At 37.3% G+C, this 25,006-nt stretch overlaps 1 protein-coding gene across 1 annotated transcript in view; it reads left to right on the forward strand.

Annotated features, from left to right (window-relative positions):
• STARD9 (StAR related lipid transfer domain containing 9) overlaps positions 1-25,006 on the forward strand; it is a 96,158-nt gene that overhangs the window by 44,479 nt on the left and 26,673 nt on the right. The window contains exons 8-21 of the mRNA XM_014251875.2: positions 3,823-3,892; positions 6,082-6,154; positions 7,030-7,097; positions 8,080-8,177; positions 8,395-8,595; positions 9,013-9,110; positions 10,836-10,913; positions 11,683-11,757; positions 12,255-12,434; positions 16,226-16,277; positions 17,131-17,268; positions 18,071-18,153; positions 19,161-19,264; positions 21,388-21,432. Coding sequence (XP_014107350.2) covers positions 3,823-3,892; positions 6,082-6,154; positions 7,030-7,097; positions 8,080-8,177; positions 8,395-8,595; positions 9,013-9,110; positions 10,836-10,913; positions 11,683-11,757; positions 12,255-12,434; positions 16,226-16,277; positions 17,131-17,268; positions 18,071-18,153; positions 19,161-19,264; positions 21,388-21,432 — 1,363 coding nt within the window. The remainder of the gene's footprint in view (positions 1-3,822; positions 3,893-6,081; positions 6,155-7,029; positions 7,098-8,079; positions 8,178-8,394; positions 8,596-9,012; positions 9,111-10,835; positions 10,914-11,682; positions 11,758-12,254; positions 12,435-16,225; positions 16,278-17,130; positions 17,269-18,070; positions 18,154-19,160; positions 19,265-21,387; positions 21,433-25,006) is intronic.

The following is a 25,006-nucleotide window of genomic DNA, read 5'->3' on the forward strand; positions in this document are numbered from 1 at the left end:
GCACATCAGCATCCTGTTTAAAGGAGGCTTGGAAAATAATAGATGAATTGATGGTCTCATTAGTATGGCAAACATAATTCCTTGAAAAGCAGATTCATAGACATTTGGCTTTTATTGAGGGCTTTACAAGATTCTGTTTCTACCTGCTTTTTATTGGAGAACTTCATTGTTGATGGAGTTCAGATACTAATTATTTTCTTTTAGCAGCTGCCCATTCACCACACAAGAAGGGGTCTTTAAACTGCTTCCTTCCTTGGCAATTTCCATCTCTTTCCTCAGGCCTTATATCTCCAGTGATTCCTTGGCTGCATATAATGGAGTTTCCCTTTTTTAAAAGAAAATAAAGTTATAGCTTCTGCCAATGGGCTGGCTTGCCTTTTTGTCACGGTTTTGTCTTCATCTGGAAACTTCCAGGCCAATTCTATTACTTCTTTTTCAATTCTGTTGTGGCTTTTGTCACTGTTGTTGTTGTGAGGTTTCTTAGGGGGGTTGTTTGTTTGTTTGTTTGTTTCTATTGTGCTTTTTTATTTACTCATTTTGAATAAGGATTTTATACTTGGACGCAACTGAAATTTTTGACTGGAATAATTTTATGCCAGAGTTCCGAAATATGCTAATAAAGGTCCCAGTTGATTAGATTTTTTAAACTAAGAGGAAAAGATAATGGCAAAAGATTAATCTAAATAACATTTGCCACTTTTGGCAATGTTTGCAAATTCAGTTTGAATAATTTATTTTAGATTATTCACTCCCTCTGTATATCATGACAGCCTTTTACCTTTTCAGTGATAAGTGTGATTAAGTTTTTTTTTTTTAAACTGATCACATGCATGAGAAATGAAATATTTTCTCTGCTGAAGACACCATGGGGTGCAATTAGATGCTGTTGTGAGACCACGTGAACTGAAGTAATTTCAGGCTGATGAGTCAGTGGCTTAGGGCAAGAGATGATAGTTCTTGTTTTTCAACATGTGTATACAAATATATATTAATGAATTTGCCTATGCAGTTTATGCAATTGAGAGCTGTTACAGTTTGCTTTATTTGAGACAGCCCCAGTGTCTGTTTAGGAGTGGGACTAATAAAGTGTGATGGAACTGCATTCATTAGCTCACATCAAAAATAAGCAGCAGTGACTTGAATGCAAGTTCGAAGTATAGTCAGCTTGATTTTTATAAGATCAAATTCAAGAAAGCCTCTTGTGAAGAGGTTCGCAGCTCTGGTATGAGATGCCATTCTGAACTGCACTAATGTATTGCTGTAATCAAAAATTGCTGAGCTCTGTAATGAAGATCTTCTACATGCTGCAGTAGTCTTTGGCAATTTTATATGTAGTCTCTCTGTGCAGGATCAGTGTGCAAGAATAATAATTCCAATAGCTAGACAGCTAAGATCAAAATTGTCAGCAAGTGTACTAGGAGAGCTTGGTTTGTGTTTCACTTCCAGGCAATTTAGTGTATAGGAGAAATTAAATGCTGAACGTCAGCAAAGCTCAGAAATTTTCCATTGTTTTCCATAGATCAAGCAAGTTAACTATTAAAATCTGTATTTGCATCATACTTCTTGCAAGCAATCAGCAATTTTAAGGTTTGCTGGCTCTTATGATGAGCTCCTCAGTGTAAATTATTTTTAGTTGTGTGTTTGGTGTCAATGACATCCAGAGTATGGCTAGCTGTGGATGAAGAGTAGAGACGGGGGATAATCAGAAAACTTGATCCCTTTAAGGACACTTAGATGCTCTGGGCAATGCATTTTCCATTTGCAAGTCCAGTCAGAAAGTCCCAGCTCTGAACACTAAGTGTTTTAAATGTTTTCCAACCCATTGTTTTTTCACGTAAGGGCTTAGAGATTGTAGCCTTTAAAATGCTGGAAGTGTTTCAGTGCTTTGGATTGGAATAGTTTCAAACTTCTCCCTCACAGATGGTTGCACTGTTAAGGAATCGGCCTCTCTTAAATCAGGAAATGATGCAATCTATTTTATTACACTGAGACAGATTTCTAGGGGGAGATCCTTTCTTACTCCAAGGCAGATTTCTAGACAAGTGAGTGGTTTTGATCTTTCTATGGGACTTGAAAATGACCTTTCTTTTTCTGGCAGCCAACAGAACACTTAATCATTTCTTTTCAAGCAACATTTAAAATATTTCATTAACCTCATTAAAAAGCTAACTGTTTTAAACTCTCAGCTAGATTCACAATTCCAGTGCTTAGGGAAATGTAGGCAGGTAAGAATTTCATCCATGCCTCCTTTTTATAATGGTATTTTTATTCAGTTAAATAAGACCCTGAAAAGGGGTCTGGGAAAACAATGTATGATAGTTTCCATATTCTGAGCTTTGAAGATCCCAGTGTGGCTGGAAAAATAATGGGCTTCTTTCTCAAATGGAAAATGTGATGACTTCTGGAATTAATGTGTTGTAAAGAGACACTAGAGAGCAGAAGAAATACTTCTATTTGAAAATCATCCTGTACTTTGTGTGTGTGCAAGTGTTCACGCACGCACACTGGAGTTAGGGTTATTTTAAAAGTGTGGGTGATCCAAAAATCTTTTTTTTTTCTTAATACTTATCAGTTATTAAAGGACTAAAGTGAAATCCCTTCTTTGTCCTAGGTTTTGCTCTCATTTAGAGTTAAGCAAGCTGTTATCATGAAAGGATAGACTCGTAACAATATCAGAAGTACCTATTTCAGTCTTGTTGAATTTCATATTAGTTTTGACTTATATTCTAGAAGTAGACAAATTATTTGATCCAAATCAATTTTTTTTTTCAGGACTTTCCCTTCACTCACACTTTTTTGGTCTGTAGTAAAACAGTCCAAACCTAAATCTGTGGAGGGAGAGCAAGGTGCTCTGGATTCCAGCTGTGAGATAAAACATTCTGCACAGGCGTGTTTTGCTAGCTGTGGTACGACAAAGACTTGCTTCACAGCTCAGGTGTTTTTGAGGAGTTACTTCAGTACAGATGATAAATAATCCTTGGTGACGAGGCATATTAAACTGGATTTATGGGGAATACAAGCCTGTTGAGGATAATTTTGTGCATGTGCTGGAATTTGCACTTTGCCAGGAGCCAGCAGTGCCTCAGCACAGCAGCACACCGCCCTCAGCTGGGCCCCTCTTGGTCATGACCACCCCTCCAGCACAGCAGGCTCTGAATGCGGGATTCCTTTCATTTCTTTAGGGGGTTTCCCCTCCTTAAAAATACAGTCAAATTTTAAAAAAACTTGACTGACTTTAAAAAAGTAAAAATGAACCAAAGATTAACTGGAAGGAGAAGACAAGAAAAGGCCAGATGATCCATATCATTATTTGGGGAGATCCTTCAAAAAGCCCTCTGAGGAGAAAAGTGCATGAAGATTCCCAGATGTAGGCTAAAGCCTATTGAACTAAGTGGTAAATATTCACAGGGGTTGGTTCCTGGTTCAGTTAGTTGTGTGAGCAGAGCTCTCATCCAGAAGCAATGGCCAAAATTTTTTTTATAATATTTGTACCCAAGTAGAAGCAGTGACATAGCTGAAAATTTATTATGGACTTAGAGTTATACTGTTTTTTAAGTACCATTGTTGTGCAGATGGAAAAGTTCTGATCTTTGAAGGTATGAGGCTTTTTTTTATACTAATGTCACTTCATCAGAAGGATGAACTAGAATTTTTTACTTCATTTTTTAAAAAAAAATTACTCTAGTCAAGACACTATTTGTATAATAGACTGTTATCTCAGCAGAACATCCTTGTTCTCCTGATGCTGGGTAAATTGTTGGATAAACAGAATGAAACTTCCTGAGAAAGCTCAGTATTTAATTCTTCTTGAATCTTTGGCAGGTTTGACTCACCATTTAGTTACAGACTACAAGCAAGTTGTAAAACTTCTAGAAGAAGGAATAGCTAAAAGGTATTTTACATTTCAAACCAGCTCCATCTGTATTTAACTCTTTTTTTCACTGTGTGTGGATTTCATTGATGTTTGTTTTACTGACTGGGTTGCCAGTGCTTTGTGATAACAGGATGTCAGATTTGGTGATCCTGCACATGACACACACACATGAGATGTTACCTATCATCATACTGCCCAGAACAAGAGCTACAAGCACTCATGAAGTTGCTTCTTCAAAACTGATCCCATGCTGACTTATCCACAAAATTCCACCATCTGTCTGTGATAAAAAATGCAAGCCAAGGAAACATTTTGCTGTAAACAGACATCTGTTTTTTCCCTTCACTTGCTCATGATACTTTTGACTGGGTAGCTTTCAACTCACTTCATTGTGTAATTCAGTGATTTAAAACTGCTGAAAATATAATGTATACTTATTTCTTTTCTAGAAGCACTTGGTTTACAATTATTTGGTTTTATTTCTATAAGTTCCTAGTCCAAAGTATGTGTTTGCTGTGAGTGAACTGTGGGACCTAGAGCACTGGTGAAGCAAATTATTTTGGCTCTTGTTAGTTAAGACACTTTTTGACAAGAAGCCCTGAATATTTTTCTTTACAGCTGCCCTTACAGTAATGAAAAAGAGTTACATTTGAAAGGATCCTCCAAATCCTCATCACAGTTCCAAAATTGGTACTAAGTCTTATCATAAGATTAGTCAAGGTTTTAAAGTAACAGTGATGCTGGGAAGTAAATAAAAACTAAGCTGCATTATCACAAAGAACCCCATAGAATATACATTAGGATTAAGTTTCGCTGTTTCTGCTTGTAGCAATAGATGCAGCGTTATGGTAAAAAGAGACTATTTCAGTACAAAAAATTCCAGGTGAATATGTGGGTTAAGTGGGTTGTGAGTAATTGAGATGTGAACTCTCTCTGTAACTACCCTGTATATTGTTGGAGGTGGGGAGTACTAACACTTCCTCCTCCAAATCTTGGAGCACTGTATTTTTCTCTTTATAAACTTTGGTGCTGTGCTCTTACATTCTCTGCCCACTGTAGGGCTGTTTTCTGTCCTCTGCCCTTTACCTAGCTGCTTGTCTTCCTCCAACATCTGGAGACTGGTTCATGTTCTCCTGCTACCTCAGTTTTGGCTTGCTTATAATCACTTATAAGATGTGCTTAGTTGCCTGTAGCTTTTGGCAGTGGTCACTCACATGACAGTGGAGGAGGTGTGGGAAGCAGAGAATAACGGGGAGGAGGGTCCTGGCTCTGCCCTCATGCCCTGGGCACTCAGCAGCGTACACACAGCTGCTCTCTAGTGCAACTGGTCTCTGCAGTGCTCTGACAGCTGGGCTTGTAACAAAAACACGGTACCACAGTTCTTTTCTGCACTGCTAAAATTACCTGCTGTTGTTGACGGCAGGCTTGGCAAAAAGGCTGCACATATAGCTGATACTCAAGGCAAGCTCAAAGGAGTTTGCTTTTGCCCTGAAAAAAATCCTTCTTTCTTTGGGTTTTTCTAATTAAAACAACAATAAAGTAGAATTTCCAAAAGTTTGCATTACAGAGGCAAGTAGGAGTGTCCTGCTGCTCCTCTTTCTGTGAGCAGCTCCTGCTTGCCAGAGTGCACTGGGTCAGAGCTGTTTGACTGCTCTGTCCATGCCAGAGAGTCGAGCAAGTGTCACACAGGGAATTACAGTATTCATTTAGCACTCACATGCATGCACTGGTTAGTCTCATTGGACTCTAGCAGTGCAAAAGAGCTCTGCCAGGGTGAAGGAACCCCAGATGTGGTGTATGAAGGTTTTTGAACCCTTTGGAAATGCCAAGGGATAAAAATGGGGACATAAAAAGAAATGTGCTGGGCTTGTACACTCTGTATTGGGGATGAACTCTTTGATGCTGTTGCTGTCTGTACTTCTCTGCTGTGTTCCCTGCTTATGCCACTCCTTATACCTGTGCTGTAAGGCTGTTTTAAGATATCTCCTCAGAGTGCTGCTGGTGGAAAAAAAACACCTCTAATTGATTCTCAGTTTCCACCCTTCCATGTTCTCTGCCAAATGCTCAGGGATCAGATCCAAGAATGCAGCCTGCCATATTCTCCAAGTTTCACATTTTTTCATTTATCTACTGTATTTGTTGATTTTGATTTCCCTGAATACAGGGAAGTAACTCTTTTTAATTGAATGGTTTGTTCTTCTTTCTAGAATCACAGCAGCTACACATATTCACAATGCCAGCAGCAGATCCCATGCTATCTTCACCATCCACTACACTCAGGTTAGCTAAAAATAACCCAACTTCCTCTTCACTTTCAAAAGCATTGTTCACTGTGTTGTGCACTGTTTACTCGTCACTATTTTGTGTTGTTTGCAATGTAATGGTGGAAGCTGTTACTTATTTCCTTTGGATCACACTGCAGATGTGTTGAGTGTTTATTGAAGCATTCTGTTCCTTTGTGCAAGCTTAAGGTCAGAAGTGGTGCCAGAACCTCACTTTAGAAAGGAATGTTTTCAGTTTTAATCCTTTGAAATGCAATAACCCCTCTCGGATGCTGTGAAAATTACATGTGAATACGTTTGAGGTTATGTTTTATCACACTTGTTTAGTATTCCTAATTGAAGTACAGCATTAGTTTACACCAAAATTTTGTATCTGTCCAGCTTTTTAGATGTGCTCATCTCTTTAGCATTCGGCATCCAGTACTCTCCCTGAGACAATGCAGCCTTTCTCTGGAGGAATTACATCCTTCCCTGGCAGGGAAGTCGTTCAGTGATCCAATAGACCTTTTCTATCTCACACTTCTAACATCCTGTAATCACAGAACATTTTAGGATATTTTTCCTTAGTTTCACAAAAGACCTTTGGAATACATTAGTGGAAAATAACTCTGCAAGGTCTACAAGAAAGCCTTTCACAGTCTCTAGGCAGTAAAGGTTTTTTTGAGAGGAAATTGGCATAAGAGGGTAGTTTCTCTGTGGGATGAGAAAGCTGTTGAGTTAGTGGTTTGAACATAGTCAGAGGGTCAAGGTCACAAACAAAGGCAGTGAGACAGTCATATGTACAACTCAGCTTCAAACAAAAGAGCACATCAATTTTATTTTCATTAATTAATTAAGGGGAATAATCTTCTTTATTGATGTTTTCTTCTTCAGGCTATATTGGAGAACAATCTTCCCTCTGAAATTGCAAGCAAGATCAACTTAGTGGACCTTGCAGGCAGGTAATAATATACTGAAGGGAAAGAGGTGATTTTCTCTCAAGATGCTGGCAGTATCATCTTAAAAGATGAAGTTAAATATTTTAAAATTTCATTGAACTAACAATAATCCTGACTTTCTTATAATAAAGGTACATTAACAATCTCATAACAGGGAATATTAAGCTAATATTGTCTTTGTCAATAGTTCTTCTGTACTGGGTATTGGTGTTCATTGGGGAAGGGAATTCCTGGGTCCTCAGAACCAGTACTGTGCTGTTGCATACACTTAAGGTAATTCCATTCAGCTCTGTATTCTTATAAAGTGTTTTTTTCTGGTAGCTGTTGTTGGAATTACTAAATCTGAGCTTGAAAAGAGGTGGGGGGGGAAAAGGAATGTGTTCCTCGTGCCTAGCATTGGCAGGAGAAAATAGTTATATCTCACTGTTTATGTTGTTCATATTCCAAAAGTTCCTAAGTCTCTGATCTTTGCTATGCATTTCAGTGAGGAACATGTGGTTGTGCTGGATGTGACAGAAAACAGAAAGATGGAAGTTATACTGAAGAATTACAGAACAGTCATAGAAAAGGACTTTTGTTTTCTCAAAACATAAATTACCATGCACGTATGGTTAGAGAAAGTAGCATTGAGGGAATATACAGACTTTTGTACTGAGCCAGTTTACCCTTGTGGAATTGTGAAATGCATGTTGTTTTTTAAATTCAGAACCACTATGACTGGGTTGCCCAGTTCAGACTTGAGTTTATGTTTTGGTGGGTCTTCAATGCTATCTTGCGCCAACAGCCTTTGCTCATGGTTGTTCGGACTTTTTGAAATACAGGGCAATATAAAATATTTGAAGTATATGGGGTTTTTAATTGCAGAGTTCATAAATTCTGTTTTCTTGTATTGCTTGAAAATACATAATGTTTTCTTATTGACTGGATATTAATAATTAAGCATTTTTGTTTATTTTGCATTGTCTTTCATGCTTGCTTGCTACAGTGAAAGAGCTGATCCCAGTTACTGTAAAGATAGAATTACTGAAGGTGCCAATATTAACAAGTCACTAGTTACTCTTGGAATTGTCATATCCACTTTAGGTAAGCACGTTAGTTCTTTATATTGAAGGGTAGGGATAAAAGTGTATGACTCGCTCACCGTGTGTTGAGTGTAAATGTTTATTTGCATTTACGTCAAAAAGCTCAACTGAGCAGCTGTGTGGTGTCTTCATAAACTGTAATGACATTTAAGAAAATTAAGTAGCCATGACAGAAAAAAATAACCCCTTTCCTGAGCTCTGTGGTATTCCTCCCCCAGCACAAAATTCTCAGATGTTCAGCAGCTGCCAGAGCATTAACACCGTGACAAGCGAAGGGGAGGGCAGCCATACGGGCAGTCCCCCCCCTGGCAGCAGCAGTGGGGCCAGACGGCCGGCTTACATCCCCTACCGCGACTCCATCCTCACCTGGCTGCTGAAGGACAGTCTGGGGGGCAACTCCAAGACCATTATGATTGCCAGTGAGTTTGGTTTCTATTAATTGTTTTATATTTTGTACTGCATTGTGCCTTTAATGTACACTTCTACTGCAGTGAGAGGTCAGCTATAGCACTTAGAATCTGTCCTTGTAAAGATTTTCCTAAATACTTCAATAGAATACTCAAGGAAATAAAAATGCATGCTGATTGTGCATGAAATTAAGTTTAAGAGTCTTAAGGTCATAGCTTTGATTTTAGGTGATTTGTTCAGTTATAAATACAATCTGGAGAAGACATTCTCTTTGAGCTTAATGAAATAACCCTAGGGTTATTTTTTTGTTTTAACTTTTAAAGAAGCAAGACTAAAAAAAACCAAAAAAAACCCAAAACACCTTTTTGAAAAGTGATGAGTTAAATTAAATGCTTTTTTAAATTGTGTAATTTGTTTTCTCTCTCTAGCCATCTCACCTGCCAGCTCCAGTTACAACGAGACCATGAGTACCTTAAGATATGCTGCAAATGCCAAAAATATTATTAACAAGCCCAGAGTAAATGAGGTGAGGCCTTGAGTTCTCCCTAAGGCAGCCTATGCAGCTACAATTTGTCTTCTTCTCAGTACACAAAATAATGAAGTCTTTAAATATGTGGGAATAATTTTGGCCACAGAACCCAAGCTTCATTCATTGCCTGTTCTAGGAATGAGCTCTGACTTTATGACAGAATCATTTGTTGGATTATGCAGAGGTTCTTCAGAGGCTGCACAAGTTAAAAGATGGCAGAATATTAAGGAGTGGGCCAAGTGCTGCACTGGAGGCCTGAATTCTATTGCTGCCTCTGCTGTCCTGTTCTTGTTCAATGCTAGATGTTCAGACGCTTAAGGCAAATTTTCAGTGCGTGCTTTTTTTCTCATTTTCCATCCTTGCGCTCAGTCCACATTTATCAAGTGTGAAAAAATGTAAACTCTCTCAATCAAAGGCAGAATGTTAAAACAGATTGGAAGTTTTAGATACTACAGTCATAAGAACCAGCATTAAAAATAATTCATGGGGAAGTGCATCATTCTGTCTGTCTTTACAGCAAAATTCAAGCAGTGTGTACTGATCCAGAAATATAAAACTCTAGAATTGCTGCTCTGTAACTGAGCATTCTTGACCTGGAATTCTACATGAGGTTCCCTTTACACATGATCACATAACTTAAGGACTGAATCACCCATGCATCCATTTAAGGAATATACAGTTAATTCTGGTTTCAAAAAAAGTCTTGATTCCAGTCATTTCCTACTATTTAATTCATTGATTTTACAGCTTTAATAGTATTCTTTTGTGATTTGGCATGAGTGCATCAAGATTTTATTTTGTAGATGAAAGGATAGAATCTTAGAGTTGTATCTCGCTATTTGCTTTCCTAACAATAAATTTGGGCAGAAGGAAACCCTTCTAATCCTAAGTTTCCCAAATTTAATTTGCATTTTAATTACCAGTGCCTAGAAGTAGTTTTCAAACATCAGTAGTAGCAGCAATTGTGTGCTTGGTTTTGCCAGCAGCAGTTCTCAGCTCTGTGACAGGCTAAAGTCACAAACACTCCTGGGTAAGCCACTTGTCACTCTCAGCCTCTCAGCCTCCCAACTTGTGTACCCATCACTCTCTTACACAGTTTATCCTAGACCCTTGGCCCCAGCCCTGCAGTCTTCTTCCCCTCACTGCAAATTGACCTGGCAGCCCAGAGAAAGCTGATTCCTGACTCAAGAGTTTGTCTGAAATGTCTGTAAAAGCTGTTTTCCAGAAACTGCCAGTGCAGAAACGCTTACTCTGAAAGTGAGATAAATGCCTCCACACCAAGCAGACAGGAAATTCATTATGTATCAGCTGTAAGGGCTTTTAATACCATCCTGAATGACATTCTGACGTCATCTCCTCTAATCGGATTTTGTATACCGGCATTAAGTAGCAGCATTTTTCTGATGTAATGTAACTATTTTGAAGGTAAATCCTTAGAAGTAGTGATGTATCCATTTAGTCATGATGGGAAAAAATGCTATGGCAGGTCTGTGTTCAGAAGAGAGATGGAAAAAAGTTTATGGTAAAAGAGAATCTATGGAAGATGAGAGCCACCTGTCCCTAGGCAGTACATAAGGGCCTGGCAGAGTGAAGCAAGGAGTTCTGCTGTGAGTTTTCCTATTCTCCTCTCTTCCTGCCTGTTGGAATATCTCCACATTGATTTCTTTAGCTAGAGTATTTTTAAAACTGATTTTTCCAACAATCTGTGTCTCAATGTTTCAGGATGCAAATGTGAAACTGATCAGAGAACTGAGAGAAGAAATTGATAGGTTGAAAACTATGCTGATGAGCTTTGAACTGGTACGTAGCAACATTTCCCTACTGCTGCTTTTGTGTTAATTTAGGTAGCTTACTTTCATCTCATCTCCTTTTCTTTCCATGTTTGTCTCTCCATGTTTGTAACTGGAGAGAAATGAAACTGTTCTCTGGGTGATTTTGTAATTATTATAAGGTTAACTGTTTTCTGTCATTTCTTCTCTTTCTGTCACTGTACTGGTGAACCTGGAGTATAAGTAGTCATGTAATGATTCAGAAGGATTTCCTTGACTGTCTTTCATAGAGTTGGATGGTTTACCTGTCCAGAAATACCATGAAATAGAAATATTTTATTTTTAAGCGTATGGAAGCTTTGAGAGATGAATTGATGTTTCACACTTCCTGCATGCTCTCTCCCACAAAAAGAGTTGTGAACATCTGTTAGCCCTCACAATACAGCTGACATCCCTGGTGTTTTTCTCTGCTGGAATAATAAGGGTGTATTGGTCTTCCAAACCATGGAGAGAATTTTTTGCTGAGAGAGACAAACTCTCTTTCTCTCCTGAAACTACATTTCAGGACTTATTTACACTGAACTATCTCTGTTATTGCTTTTTCACCAGTTCTTTATGACAAAAAAAATTGCATGCAATAGCTAGAGAGATGTAGGCTAGATGCTGGAAGGCAGCATGTGTATTTTGCCTTTCTTTCTCTTGACTTCATCAGCTTGAAATGCTGGAGAGTGAAAGAACATGCCCACCAGTTGTGAATAAGAAAACTAACGTGTAGATCTCGGTGGCTGTCGTTTTTACAGAGAAATTCCAGTCCCTCTTGGAGTGATGACAGGGATGGCAATCTGACCGAGCTGGTCCTTCAGAATGAAATGAAGGTGTGTATGATTTACTTGATGCTGTAACTAACTCCTGCTCCACTAGGCCAAGGGGATAGCATTGTTGTAGCTGTGAAAACACAGTGAAAACTCTTTTGTCTTAATCCTTTGCTCTGCAGATGCAGGAAACTGCTGTCTTTAATTCATGTTGAATGTGCTCCACCAGTTTATGACAAAATTCTCATGTCCTTAATGGGACACAGTCCGCTGTGCATCACTAAGCCTGCACAATCTATCTCTTGTTTGAAAGCTGTCTCAATATATCACAGCATTTCATTATACATAGTCTGTCCCTTCTAACATAAACTCCAATTTATTCAAATGAAATTATTGTACACTTACCAAAATTACTGAGAAGATTTGATCACTGCTAACCTGGAAAGGTTTTGCAGACTTTAAGTTTTTCCCAAGGACAGGTAAAAGAATTTGTTAGCATGATCAAAAAGAAAAATTAGCCTACTTAGTAAGTGAAACAATTCTCTCTCTGATTCTTTAAGATTGAGCAATTGACCAAAGACTGGACAAGTAAGTGGACAGACAGGAAAGCCATCATGGAAGAATACAGTGTGGACATCAACAAAGAAAAAGCTGGAGTAACAATAGATTCTAATTTACCTCATCTAATGGCCATGGATGATGATATCCTCAGCACAGGAGTGGTGCTGTACCATCTCAGGGTGAGATATTGTCTTATTTTACCCTTTAATTTGAAAATACTTGTTTTCATTGGAAATGGAGCGTGGTTATGGTGACATTACAACAACAGTTCTCAAAACATGAAGGTCACAGATCGCAAGACATAATGTGGGGGGAAAGCAGAAAATAATTGGAAACAGAGAAGGAGAAACATTAATATATGAATATAATCTGACCTCTTAGGAATGCATTTGCAAAGTATTCGATATTGCTCTGCAAGCAAAGCAAAATATTTAAATTAGTCCACAAAGCACAAGGGCTTTCCATATACGTGGAAATGTAAAGGATGGTGCTTAAAGTGTTCCAGACACACTGGTCCAAATTTCATTATGCATTTGTATACTTAAGACTGGAATATTTGTATATGTATAGATAAAAGTAAGGTTTAAGGAACAAAAGCTCACTTTGGCAATGACTTCTATACATTGCTTTTAACCCTACAAGAGAACTGCCACGTAGATACCAGGTACGTAGCATGAAGGGTAATTACTTGTGATATTTCTTGAGTGGCTATTTTTGAAGATCACGTAGAAATCCTGGCCTCATAGACACTTTTTTGTTGTGTAGGTGCTAATGTAAGGCAAGGTTTTCACTAAGAAACTTTTATAACATTGTATGTATATTACTGCACATTATGGCATATGATGTGCATGGCTGGGTCAGATTTAGGGGATTTCTGATTTTTGTTATGGCAGGTGCTAGGCCAGGCTTCAACTTTTTAATGTTGTTTAAATGAACAGAAATATTGATTAAAAGCTGAAATATTAATGCTGCTTAATGTGAAAGGAACCTTGAATGGGCACTTCTACAGAGGTGCACTCATTGCCAAAATATATGTTAAATACAGCTGAAAATCATCTATCTGTCTACTAATAAAAAAATCTTTATCTAGATTTTGTGGTAGTTGACAGTTTAAGGACACAGGATTTTTTACTCATTTTAAAAATGACAACAAATAGTTAAAAGAGAAATCTTGCTGTTCTTCTATCATGTTGAAAGAGAAACTTAACTAATTTTTCTCATGCCAACATAAAGAAATTGTACCAGGTAATTATTAGGGACCAAGTATTTATGTCCAGTGCTGATCAACATGCAACTTCAGCTACTCAACCCTACATTAACAATAAATATTTCTTGAAAGTAACTACTACTACTTAAATGTTTTTCTGTTATGTGCCATTGGGGAAAGAGCAAATACTTTCCCATACTAATTTTGACAATACCTAATTTAAATATATTCATTTTAATGGCATAACTTGGTTTGAAGGGTCACCTTCTGGAGTAATTCACGACTCTGTCACACTAACATCTTTGTCCCTTCTTTCTTTGCTTCTAGATGCTGCCTTTTCTTTTCTCTGTGCTTTACATCTTTTAGTCTCTGGTGTCTGTTACCTTCATCTGAACAGCAAGAAGGTAAAACATTAGCAGTTCCTTACAAATTAGGGTTTCACCATATAACAGCTCTTTATATTGTACTTCTAGAGAGAGGTCACAGCAGCAGTTTTCAGATCATGCGAAATAAATATAGTGCTACTCTTTTACTCCCCTATTATTTCATAATATTAATTGCACTAATCGGTGCTGTGCTTATGCTTAATTTTCTGGCTTTCATTCATAAAAGATGTATGTTTTCCTGTGATTTAGCTGACCTTTTTTGCATAGCTTAAAAATATGCAATTTGTTTATTGTTTCAGTAAAAGTTGTACTTCATAACCTTTTTTGAAAGCTGGAGTACTTCCAGAAGTGAAGGGGAAAAGCAATCTTACTCTTTATGGTTCTGTAATGTACCTTAGGAATTCTACCCCTAGTCATGACACAGCCAGAAGAGGTAACAATGTAAAAACATTTCAACAGATGTGAAGATGCGCTGTGGTGTGCTCAGTTCAGGCTGTGCAGTGATTTCATATGAAACATCTTTCCCTTTTTCAGGTGGAATACTCAATATTAAATTAGGAAAGAGTAGAAATACTCCAGTTATTAGCTCAATAATAGCATTTAAAAAATTAAATCAGCATGGTCCTGAGATATTTTTATTTTGTTTTCTCAAGCTGAGTGGGTTTTCTTGTATTTTATCTGTACCCTTTGTCTCACCTGCAATTTTTAGTTGGATTGAAACTTACCCAGAATCAAGCCACTGCCTGGGATTCTGTTGTGAATTTCCTGAGCCAATACTGCTGTAATACACTCTTCTGAATTAAATTGTATTACCAGAGAGTTAGTTCAGCAACTTGGAAAAGGTTTATTTTGGAATTGCACTATTTCATTGCCAAAGAAGATAATTGATAGTGAAGAAGGTAATTGATTAAGAGAACTTTTAGGAGTTGGTTTACTTCTCTCTGTATAAAATACATGTTGCTAATTCACTTGATTGAGTGGCACAGGTCAAAGGTTCGTGCAGACCATAAGTTTTCTAGAAGTTGCAGCCAGGTGGATATTTTGCAGTTGAGTCTGCTGAAACTTAAACTGGCATGTGATTTGATAATTGCTTCAAAGCAGAGGCACAATCCAGCCTTCAGCCTCTCCAGCAAATGAAGTCTCAGCAGGGCTCGTGCCTGAGGGATCTGTTGGTGGGTTCAGACAGCTGAGCTCTGTGATAACCATTCCCTTTCTGTCCAGTGCACAAACCCACTGTGACTTACCTGTAATTACCCAGAACTGGGGCACTTTGAAGTAGTGCACAGCTTCTGTTTTCCCAGAGTTCAGGCTTCCAGTTACTACTTCTTCCTTGATCTTTAAATCTAGGCTTTACTTACAATATGCTTGGAGCAGAGAGTGTATTCAGTTTGCTCTAACTTGAATACAAAAATCACATTGTTTACTGTCCATAATTAATTTTAATATAACTGAAAGGCTTTCCACTAAAGTGGAAAGTAGTTTTAGAAGCATTTACCAATCACTTTACCATAACCAATTACAGTGTCTCTTTAGAATTGGGAAATTTTCCTGCTTTGTTTTCCTAAGAAAAAAGCATAGAACTGGTAATGGAAAGTTATAGACAGATGGTAAATTAATTGCTTTTTTTTGGGGCAGTTTTCTTCTTATGGTATTGTGTAAATGACTGGTTTTTATTGGTATTTGAAGGCAACCATAAAACTGCTGTCTCATTTCCATCACTGACCTATAATACGGTCCGAGTCTTCTTGTTCTGGAGATTTTTATTTCTAGGCAGTTCTTTTCTTTGGAGGTACTGAATCTTCAGGTTTGGGAACTTGCTCATATACTATAAGCACCAGGAAAACTTTTCATAGATGTTGTTTAAGTTTCAGAAACACCTTATTCTTTGTAGTTAGGTTGAAGAGTTCATAATGTATGACAAAGTGCCCTTACAAATTAGGAACTCTTAAATTTTAAAAGCCCGGTCAATTGAATAATCATTTTGCAGCTTCCCTCTTTCTGCATGGATATTTTAAAATTTTTTTAAAAAAAATTTTAAAAACTCATTTCTGCAGTCACAGAGTCTCACAGTAAAAGTTCAAAGCATCAGGATGTGTGTTCATATTCAAAATGCTGGTCCCAAGCACAGTCATCCACTGAGGGTTACTTTATCTACTGGAGTTGTAGAAGCTGACACAGCTGCAGGATGAAGAGTCATTGCTATGCTAAGGGGGACAGTGGGCTGAAATATTACAAGTACACAGCATTTACTTCAAACAATTCAGTCATTCAGAGGCATTAAAGTGTTTGCTAAAATGATGTACCAAAGCTTTTTTAAGTAATACATATAGTCTTTTTTCTGTAAGCAACTTTTAAATTAATTCTTTCCTTGTTTTAGGAAGGAACAACCAAAATTGGAAGAAGTGACTCAGACCAAGATCAAGATATTGGTAAGAGAATGGTATTACAACTCATTTTTTCATATGCTCAGGTCAAACCAAGAGGTTTACACTTGTCATTTGTAATAGTTAGGTAGTGATTCTTTTTGTCAGCTTTCTTTATTGAAGAAGGTAAGTAGAAGAGACTCATTATTAATGTTTGCTAAAATACTTGATTATTTTCTGTTTAAGAGACCCAAATGTCACTGGATTTGACCAAACTGGCTACACTAGAGTTTAAAAATATCTACATCTTACATCCAAATTCTCAGATGTTCTGTCCTAAACTAGTGGCACGAGACATTGAAAGTACTTTTCAGCTCTACTTGTTCAGAACATTTTAGATATGAAATCCAAATTATTTAGCATATGTCTTGCTTACTTTAATTTCTGCTTTTAATTTTAGCAGTCGATCTCAGAAGTTAGATACTATGATAGAGAACTGAAACTTTATACTGAAATTGGAAAATTTGCAGGATCTCAGCTTTGGTTAAGTTTTGCTAAGCTTGGTTATGTCTGATTATTCTCTGCCAATAGATTAGTGAATTATAAACAATAAATGCCATAATGTCAATAAGAAAATTCAACATAACAAGAATTTGCACATCAGCCCACAAATCAGACAGTGATATGTAGTTTTCCAGTACCAGGAATAAAGAAACAATCTCACTATTTTCAATAGTGAGTTTCCATAGTAAGTTTTTCTGTAATTAAGTATTTACTAGCAGTATTTAATCTCCTTGTTTTGCACATTGATATGGTTCTCTGGGGTATGAGGTATGCGTAGTGTCAAACACTTTGTGGTCCTCCATTCTGAGGGCAAACCCAGCCCCTTCACCAGGTGAGGTAAACCTCTGTGCTTTAGTTTTGCAGGGACAGTGGATTGAAAGGAATCACTGTTTGATAGACAACCACTGTGGGATTGTGACACTGCGGCCGGTCCCAGGCGCGCGCTGCTCTGTGAATGGGTCTGAGGTCTCTGGATCCTGCCGTCTGTCACAGGGTAAGGCTTGTTTTTTCTGGGAATGAACACTGCATTGTGGTCACCTTATCACTGCAGTCTAGATCTAGAATTTATGGAACTAGAGCAGATCAAAGAAAGGCATCTCTCAGTCTGCTGCCAGCCCCACAAGGTTTGATGCATGGCTAGAGATGGGACAGAAGTAAAATTAGAACATTGGTGACAATATTCTACCTCTTTTTGGCAACAGTAGTCTGTAGGTTTCTGAAAAGGGAAGACATGTTGTCAAGAGACATTATTGTGGAAAATAGTGGAGACTGACTCTAAGCCAGCTGGCCACTGAAAGGGTTTTTTGGCAATTATATAATATGGTTGAAACAACCTTCAGCTTTTTCAGTGTATTTAGGTGGAAGCTGGTAGCCACCAAGTCATAGGCTATGATGAATGAGCTCAGATTAAATGGATAGGACTTTCATACTTTTAGGTTCTTTAAGTTCTTTAAGTTCTTTGGGGAACTTGCAGTGATCTTGATTCTTAAGAATATAGTGTAAATCAAGTTTTCAGCAGTGGGTTGGTTGTGTTTTTGGCATGAAGTCATGCTGGCCTTTAATATGAATGGGGAATTTACAGCTATATTTAGTCTGCAGAGATCTCCAAAATGAGTTTGCTTGGATGCTGTCATTACTGATCAATAATTCTGCCATTCCATGGTGGCAAATTTTAAAAATAGTTCTCTGTTCTGTGATTTACAAAAAGCTGTTGGTCAGACTTTTTTTAACCTACTATTCTATAGTACTTTGATGGATTATGTCTCTGTAAATGTTTACTTTTTTTGTTTTCACAGGGGCCCTTGTTGTCCTTGGCAAATCTCATAAGTTTAGATTCAATCACCCAGCAGAAGCTGCTATTTTAAGACTAAGAAGATCAGTAAGTTCTAAAACTAATTTTCTCTCCTATTTTTTTTTCCCCCAATTTTGTTGCTTCTTAAAAGCCAGCTTGATAAAGATAATATTTCATCTCATCATCATGTTCACTTGCTTCATTTTGTCCATCTAATGGTCAGTAATGACACTAAACCTTTTGTGGGAAGACACTTGCATTTCCTTCAGAGGTGCTTAGCAAAAGATGACGCAGATCCCTTGAATAATTTAGTGTTTCCTATTTCTAGCCATGTCTACAGTAGGATTGAAACAAAAAGGCAGAATGCTGCAGTGAAAAGACCAGTTAAGATCCTTTCCACATTTGATAATTTTCTGAGTTATCTTCCTTCTCTGTCATTTCACTGTCTTGAATGAAGAAGTATACTAGAAGAAATGGAAAAATTATGGGATTAAGCACTTAAATGTTGTTGACTCTGAAAGCAGTTAATTGTTACATACATAAGAAATATATAAAATATTTCTTGGTATGTTAAGCTCAGGAACTAATTACTGTAAGATATTATTTGGTTGACTAGTTCAATAATGTTTAAGAAAGGAGGTAATTCTTAAAATGACAAACATAACTAAAAACCTAACTTAAAAAAATGTGATTTTTCTCATTTAGGAGTTAACCATATTATCAACTGATATTGGCAAGAGTCTATCTTTTAAAATGGATTTTCATTCATTAACATTTTATACTTTCCACTCTTCCATCCTTTCGTACTCACGTTGAGATAAGGGGCTTAACTTCTATTTGTTGTCCTTCTTAATTTCTTGATTAATGAAACATGCATTGCATTCAAATAGAGCTGCTAAGAGATGTACTCAGTAACAAATGCTTAGCAATTTTGCTAATTATCAAAGACTAAGCAGAAGTGAGATTATAAACTCACATGGGAGGTATTATGCAGCCTTGCACACAATAGTTAACAATGACAGTACTAAAGATACCTTGGAAGTTCCTGGGTGATTTTTTTTTAATTCCTGTCCTATGTTGTGTGCTTTCTGTAGATTAATGAAACCCCACCCACTCTGAGTTGTGGAGCTTTGGACTGGCTCAATTTGGATGGAAGTTGCATCAATTCTCCACACTATATCCTTTCTTCTCTCTACAAGTAAGTTTAAAACTAAGAAAAAAGCAGCTGAACAAACAACTTGTTTTGTGGGATGATGTCTAAAATCAGGGACTTGGTTCAGACAAAAGTAAGCTGTATACAGAGAAAGTCCCATCATGTTTTTAAGTAGGCAAATAAAAATGTCAGAGAAAATACATTGGCCAGCTGACTAATATAGGGCATTAAGATGCAACAAACCTGCAAAATCATTTATTGATGCTCAATTAAGAAAATGCCTCAGATGAGACTGTCAGCCTTAATTCAGTTCACTTGGACATCTGCTTTACAGCTAATCTATAATTTCTACAATATTATTGCTTCAATTCACAGAATGGCCTTTTCAGGATATGATTTAGCCAAGGTAATTATTACAAATTGACTTTCACTGTTAATTTGTTGTGGAAATCATAAGGTTTGTTCATAAATTCCCTTTAGTTCAAGTCCTCATTGAGCCCTTCATCTCAGAAAGCCAATGTAATTGTTTGTTTTGTTTTTTTAACTGAGCAGTAAATAAAGCATGTGCTGCTTTCAAAGTGTTGAAGAGCTGCTCATACTCAGTGTTTAGTGTCTGCTTTTATAGCAGAGACTTTATGAAATGGAAAGGATTGCTGTGATGAAACAGTGATTAATATATATTAGGAAAATTAATTATGTTCTGTGTTTCAGTTCATAACATTGAAAATTGAATACTACAGAATTAAATATAATTGTATTCTTTTTCTTTTTTAATTCCTCTCAGTCTGGCACATTCAATTAACCTGTTAAAGGCAAGAAACAGGCATCTTGCCATTCATAGCTGCTGATGGTTCTGCTTCTTACTAGAGTGTTTTTACTGGCAATCTTTTATGTCTTTCTAGAGGAAGTATTTAATCTCATTTTTATGAGCATAAAATGTTATTTCTGTTGTAAATATCCTTCATGCTTCTAATCAAGCAGCTTTCTTTCCACCTTGGATAGTGGGGTTTTATATGTTCTCTTTAAGGTATTTAATCTCTGCATTTGCTTTTCATTTGCTGCAGTGATACCTGCCTATACCAAACATTACTTCATTTGGTTTCTTTTACTGAAGAACATTTTACACATCATTGCTGTTCTTTCCTTAGGAAAAATTAAAAATAATTTTCAAAATAAGGGTTTGCCTAATGACCTTCAAATGTACACACCAAGGTTCTTTTTATGTTGCTAAAAACATTAGTTGTGGATCTCTTGTCACAAGTTTTTTGATGAATCTAGAAAAAACCTGAAGAAATCCAGAAGCATTATAAACAGTTTAGCACAAATTTGCACTTAGTTTCCCCCTTTTTAACCTGACAAAACTGCAGAAAATTTCTGATTGATTTTTGATTTGAAAAGACCATGGTTTTGTTTGTGTTGAGCAATTTTTAATCACTTGGACAGGATATTACAAGCACATTACATCGTTTTATGTTACTCTCATGCTTACCTAGAGGATTTCAGATGGTTACTTCAGTAAAAAATGAAAAATGGTGTTGCATTTGCTTGGGTTTTATCAGTCTGTCTCTTACAGGAATGATCTGAAAACCATGTCTAATAATAGCTGGTTTTCACCTTAAGTAATGCAGAGGTCCTTTTATCATTTTGGCATAGATAAACTGAATTGATCCACTCCGTCTTGCTTCTCTGTAACCTGTGAGCCTGAATTTCTGTACAGACAAGTGGTTTTGCTCATGTTGGGGGTTATGGTTGAGACATCTAGCCTAGAATCTTTATTATAAGAATAAAATTATATATGTTGTGTCTCATGAAGAAAAGTCAATGTCGAGTACTAAAAGGTGTGTGTGTGATACTTTGCAATAATACAGGACTAAGTGGACTACAGGGAGCGTTTATTTGATCACCAGCAGAAAGTCCACCCTAATGGAGGGTCTTGTCTCTGTCAGAAAGAGATGCTTAGAGGAAATATAAGAACAGGGAAAGCTCTGTGTGTGTGTCTTGTTCTCTGTCCCCCTCTCACTTGAAAGTTCTTGGTGCTCTCCCAGCTGCTAGAAATCTGCATCTTCCTCTACTGAAAATTACAATAACATTGTGTGCAATAGGCTTCAGTGAAGTTTTCTTGCCTTTTCCCCCAAAATATTTATGATTTCCTATTTTTATTTTTGCAGTCAAAAATGTAGAAACTGTGAAGAAAAATGTTCTCTTGAACCAAGGTAAGAATATTAATGTGTCCAAATTATGCTGAAATTTTTGACACCTTTAGCTTTGATTTCTTCTGTGCTACACCGGTTTCCTCCAGAGGAGATGGAACCTAATACTTTATTTTCTTTAAAAAAAATAATTTATTCAAACTATTTTATCATATTGGAACAAGAATCTGTACATGCAGCTGAGTTACAGGCAAGGCTCTGCAACTGTGTTCTTTCTTCATATGAGATCTTGTGCAAATGATTTGCATCTTTGTTGCATGTGTAGTGTGCATTTAAAAGCCATAACTGGAGTGAGGCTTACTCTGAAGTTGCTACCAATTTCCAGCATGTAAGAACCCTAAATGTATTAAATTTCGTACCAATAGTAGGTACTGGGAATACTCATTAGTATTTTGAAAATGGCTTGGATAAATTGGGTTCTCTTCTGGTGAGAATAAAATTGCTTTAGGGAAAAGTAAAAAAAAAAATTAATTCCTAGAATAGAATGGGGTTCATTCATGCAAAGAAGTACAGCGGCTGCAAACAGAAGTAATTCAGAAATTGTTGAGTTTTCATGTTTAAATACCTTTTTCATCAGGAACTGATGCTACTTTGCTTTCTTCTGGATTTTTTATTTCAGATCATATCAATATATGTATTACAGTAATGATTATTAATGATATGGGTCTTATGGCTGTCAGTATAATGATGTTCTTCTCATCTGTCTTTTATGGACTGAATTGCCAGTTCAAACTTTAATTGTACACTAAAATATTTTGAGAAATGAGAGGAAAAACTATTTTCTACCAGTGCACACAAATATTAAAGCTTTAGGCACTGTGAGTCATTGTAGTCTTACTTTGTTGCTTGTTCATACGCCCTACTCATAAGAGCCCCAGTGCTGCAATTTTCTGACACAGAAGGCTTATGAATGGCATCAGTCATCATATTACAGCATCACCACAAATAACCAGATAATAAAGGTATTTCTCCTGCCATTTCCTTAATACTATACTGCATATAAATAAAAACTCTGATTTTATTGTCTTACTGGTTTAGAGAAAAAACCCCACAGGAGTTTTTCCACTAGAGTTCAGTGGTATAGCAGTACACTGAATTATTTAGCTGCGTGGAACATGCTTAAACCTCCTTCCCTTGAAAATACCAACGTTGTTAAACTGGGGGGATGGAAAATTTGATACAGCATAACCAACATATTTATTAATCTTACGTGGTAGTTAACTTGTCCAACTAATATCTGTAATATACTCTGATTTCCCACTAATAGCTTTCATTTAAGAATTTCAAAATTCTCTACCAAAAAGCAAAATAAAAAGGTTAAAGAAAACTTTTGCATTTCTTAAAAGATACCTCAGATATTCTGTTTTGCAGAGAAATGCACTGTGCCAGTTATAGCAACTCTACAATTTACAGCAGAATTGTGTACAGTGGATTAGCAGGGTAACTAATTCTGTATATAACTGACGTTGTGAAGGGAAAACCTGTGTTAGCTGAACTGGAATTTGAAGAGGCAGCATTGACCTTTATTGGAGAATGTGGCTGTGTCTTGTGTCTGTGACTCTTGGCCAAAAAGGTCTGTTTAAGAGATGTATTTAAAGGGGTGCCTTAAATAAGTCATTGCCTTGCTGTTACCTTGGGGGCTTTGGCAAAGAAAAAGAGGTTTTGCATAGAAAAGCTGAAAAAAACACACATGAAACAGAACAAAGTGGTTTTTATGTACACAAACCGGTTAATAAGAAATCTAAATGATGCTTCACTTGATGGTAACTTCTGTGTATGGCATGACTATGCGTGTACATTTCCAAAGATTTCTAAAGGTTTCTGGCTCTGCTGGCCATTTGAGCTGATTTTTGTCTCCCACCACTCCCAAACTTTTGCTTTGAATTCTGTGAGTGGCATCCCTTCAGGAGGCTGAAGGAGGTGTCAATACAAGCTCCTCATATTCTCTTTCGTTGCTGTTCCCTTTGCTTTAGGGAAGAGGAGGGAGAGGTTTGGGCCCCTGTGCCAGGCAGAAGCAGATGCAGATCCTGTGCCGCTGCTTGGTGCCTGCTGCTGCCCGGAGCCCCTGCGGGAAGGGCCCCGGATTGGCCACGGGAAGAGGGGGAGGATGGAGCTGGGGAAGGTGGGGGGAGCTGTGTAGATGTGAATTAGTGGATAGGCTGGTAGCTCTAACTTGTCACTGCTTTCAGTGTGGGGTTTGCAAGGGCGCAAAATGCCTCACTAGCATCTTCTTGCTGCTTTATTTTTAACTCTTTTTCGCTTGGGAAAAAGAATTTTTAAAAGACAAATAGGACTTGAACAGCAGGCAGTCAAAAAGATGGGGATGCTAACTTGACTGATGTTTTCTTTGAGAAAACCAGCAAATTTCAGCTTCTACCAAAAGTAATTATTTTTCACTGTAGCTTCTCTTATTTGAGCCTTAGGATTTTGTTGCAGCAGGTATTCAGCCTCACCACAGAGCTATTGCTGCCATAGTTACTGGAAGCTGCATTATGCTGTAGCAGCCGCCAGCCTCTGCATCAGCAGCAGAAGTGTTTGGGGAAGAGGGGAGGAGAATGGCACAATAGGATCCCAGAGAGCTGACAACAAAACCGGCTGGAAAAAAATGTGGATTTACAGATGGTTCATTTAGTGTGCATCGTGCAAACTTTGGAGAGAAAAATGAGATGGAAAAGCAACCCGGGAGAATCGGTATAATACCAACGTTTTCTCAGTAATTTGTGATTATCTTTAGTTTAGGGTTGTTGTCTTTTTGTTGTCATTTTACGTGCAGCTTTTAATGGTTTACTTGGAGGAGGGGGTAACTGTTGACACTTCTCACTGCATTTGGTGCACCCAGAAATCTGCATGCTTTTATGAAATTCTCTGCAGAACTGCTTTTTTAAAATATGCTGTATGCTAGAGTATGCTGGTCCTGTGAAACAAAGATTTCATGTTTGTCTTGTTACCTACAGAAATGAAGCTGTTTCTCTTATGTTTGTCCTGAGGTTATTTTATTTCCTGCTAGAACTGTACTAAGTGTAGATTGCTTGTGTGGAAAAGCAGGAATGTGAGCAACAGCATGCTGTGCCTTTTTGCTGTATCTCATAGTATTCCAGTGTTTCATGTCTAAATTTAACAGTACATCTGATTTAAGATGTTTTAGATGAAAAAAAATTAGTGATCTCTCCTACTTATTACAAAATTTGGCTAAATTCCTATGTTAACTGGATTGATACTTGTTTTTAGTTTAGTCATTCAAACATATATTACACAAACTAATTGTTCTTTGAATTGCTTACTAGGTGATTTAGCAATGAAGTGTGTGTGAATCTGTTATTTTCTTCCTGGGCCATTGTCATGTCATTTTTTAGTTTAGTTTATCATGTTATTTCCACAAACCAGCAAAAGAGTGCTGACATGACATAGCGTGTTTGGAGGTAGAAAGGGAGGATTCTGACTTCATGTTCTTGGTTTCAGCAGTTTCTGTGAGAGACAGAGCTGTTCCCCAAACTAGCCAGTCATTCTGCTTTCACCATCAGTATTTCACAGCCAGAGGGAAAACATCCTCTTGCATTTGTGTATTATGTAAGTGGCT

This window comes from Pseudopodoces humilis, chromosome 7 (genome assembly GCF_049639895.1).
Source record: "Pseudopodoces humilis isolate 2021_Gansu_Grassland_sample_001 chromosome 7, ASM4963989v1, whole genome shotgun sequence".
Taxonomy (NCBI): domain Eukaryota; kingdom Metazoa; phylum Chordata; class Aves; order Passeriformes; family Paridae; genus Pseudopodoces; species Pseudopodoces humilis.